Here is a 2,253-nt window from a genome sequence, read left to right on the forward strand (position 1 = left end):
GGGGGGGGGGGGGGACACCGCCGTGGGGTGGGGGCCGCACGGTGCCGACCCTTCCTCTTCCTCAGCTCTTCATCACCGTCATGGACAAGCTGCGCCTGGAGATCCGCGCCATGGACGAGGTAGGGACACGGCCCCGGCGTTTTGGGGTGGCCCCAGTATTATTTTTGGGGCGGCCCCGGTGTTTTTGGGGTGGCCCCAGTGTTTTTGGGGTGGCCCCAGCGTTTTTGGGGTGGCCCTGGTATATTTGGGGTGGCCCCAGTATTATTTCTGGGGTGGCCCTGGCGTTTCTGGGGTGGCCCTGGTATTATTTTTGGGGTGGCCCCAGTGTTTTTGGGGTGGCCCTGGTATTATTTTTGGGGTGGCCTCAGCGTTTTTGGGGCAGCCCTGGTATATTTGGGGCGGCCCCGGCATTGTTTTTGAGGTGACCCTGGTATTTTTGGGGTTGCCCTGGTATTTTTGGGGTTGCCCTGCTATTATTTTTGGGGCAGCCCCAGTATATTTGGGGTGGCCCTGGTATTATTTTTGGGGTGGCCCTGGTATTGTTTTTGGGGCGGCCCCAGTGTTTTTGGGGCGGCCCTGGTATTATTTTTGGGGCGGCCCCGGTATTTTTGGGACAGCCCCGGTGTTTTTGGGGCAGCCCCGGTATTTTTGGGGCGGCCCCGTCTCACCGCGGCCGCCTCCCCCAGATCCAGCCCGACCTTCGGGAGCTGATGGAGACGATGAACCGCATGAGCCACCTGCCCCCCGACTTCGAGGGCCGCCAGAAGGTGAACCAGTGGTGAGTGCGCGCTGCCGGGTGGGGGCTGTTTTTTTGGGGGGGACGTTTTTGGGGGGGCCCCCCGCCGACGCCGCCCGCTCCCCGCAGGCTGCAGACGCTGAGCGGGATGTCGGCCTCGGACGAGCTGGACGACTCCCAGGTGCGCCAGATGCTCTTCGACCTCGAGTCCGCCTACAACGCCTTCAACCGCTTCCTGCACGCCTGAGGGGCCGACGCTGCCCCCCCCGGCCCCCCCCGGGGCGTTACGGGGGTGCCGCGGCCCCAACGCGCCGTGGTGGCCCCCGGGGACGGGCAATAAAAAACCCCTGGTCCTTCGCCTGCGTCCTGCGGGAAGGGATGGGGACCCGGGGGGACAGCGAGGGGATGGGGACCTGGGGGGACAGCGAGGGGATGGGGACCCGGGGGGACACCGAGGGGATGGGGACCCGGGGGGACACCGAGGGGATGGGGACCCGGGGGGGACACCGAGGGGATGGGGACCCGGGGGGGACACCGAGGGGACGCGTCCCATGGGGGGGGTGGGGGGGGGGCAGGTCTGGGACCCCCCCACCCAGCAGCGACCCCAGGAAGCAGCCACGGCGCTGATAAAGAGCCTGTAATGGCCTCGACGAGGCTAAAACCACCCGGGCACGGCCGCGCGGCGCTGTCCCTTGGTGCCACCTCCCGGGGGTGGCACGGGGACGGGGAGGTAAAAGGGACGGGAGGACTTTGTCCTCGTCCCGCGGCCACCGGCAGGCGGCTGAGGGGCTGCGGCCCCACGTGGTGGCACCCCAAGTCCTGGTGTCCCCATGCCATGACGTCCCCCCCCTGTGCCACGGCATCCAGATGCCACGATGTCCTCGTGCCACGATGTCCCCATGCCGTGACATCCCCATGCCACGACGTCCCCGTGCCACGGCGTCCAGATGTCACAATGTCCTCGTGCCACGATGTCCCCGTGCCGTGGCGTCCCCATGCCACGGCATCCAGATGCCACGATGTCCCCATGCCACGGCGTCCCCATGCCACGATGTCCCCGTGCCGTGATGTCCCCGTGCCACGGCATCCCCGTGCCGTGACACCTCGGCTCCGAGGGCGGTGGCAGCGGGCGCTCAGAGGCTGGTGCAGAAGAGCTTGCGGTGACGCGTGACGGCGCGGGGGCCGGTGCCGGGGGGGCCGGTGCCGGGGGGGGCCGCGCCAGGCCTGCCCCGCGTCCCCCTGGTCGCGCCGGCTCACGCCGCGGCCGCAGAGCCGCAGGTCCCGCACGCCGGCGGCCGCCCTGGCCCAGGTGGTGCCGTCCAGGGGCCCGTCCACGGAGCAGCCTTGGGGACGGGGACAGCGTCACCGCGGGGGTGTCCCCCCCGGCGGCCCCCGGGGGGGGGGGGGGCAGGAGTGGCCCCGGCGGCGGTGGGATGGGGAGGGGGACGGTGACGCGGGGGCGCTGAGGGCGTTGGGTGGTGGTGCCAAGGGGGACACCGAGGGGAAAGGGTGATGGT

General features: G+C 69.6%; 1 protein-coding gene across 1 annotated transcript; it reads left to right on the forward strand.

Annotated features, from left to right (window-relative positions):
- Window positions 1–23: 23 nt before the first annotated feature.
- Window positions 24–1,004, forward strand: VPS28 (VPS28 subunit of ESCRT-I; the record flags this gene model as incomplete). Its single annotated transcript, XM_035313888.1, has 3 exons — window positions 24–119; window positions 687–778; window positions 866–1,004. Coding segments are annotated over 3 exons (306 nt in total), but the record flags the coding sequence as incomplete, so codon positions are not given.
- Window positions 1,005–2,253: the final 1,249 nt, after the last annotated feature.

The sequence above is a fragment of the Oxyura jamaicensis genome, unplaced genomic scaffold (assembly GCF_011077185.1).
Source record: "Oxyura jamaicensis isolate SHBP4307 breed ruddy duck unplaced genomic scaffold, BPBGC_Ojam_1.0 oxyUn_random_OJ69339, whole genome shotgun sequence".
NCBI classification, from domain to species: domain Eukaryota; kingdom Metazoa; phylum Chordata; class Aves; order Anseriformes; family Anatidae; genus Oxyura; species Oxyura jamaicensis.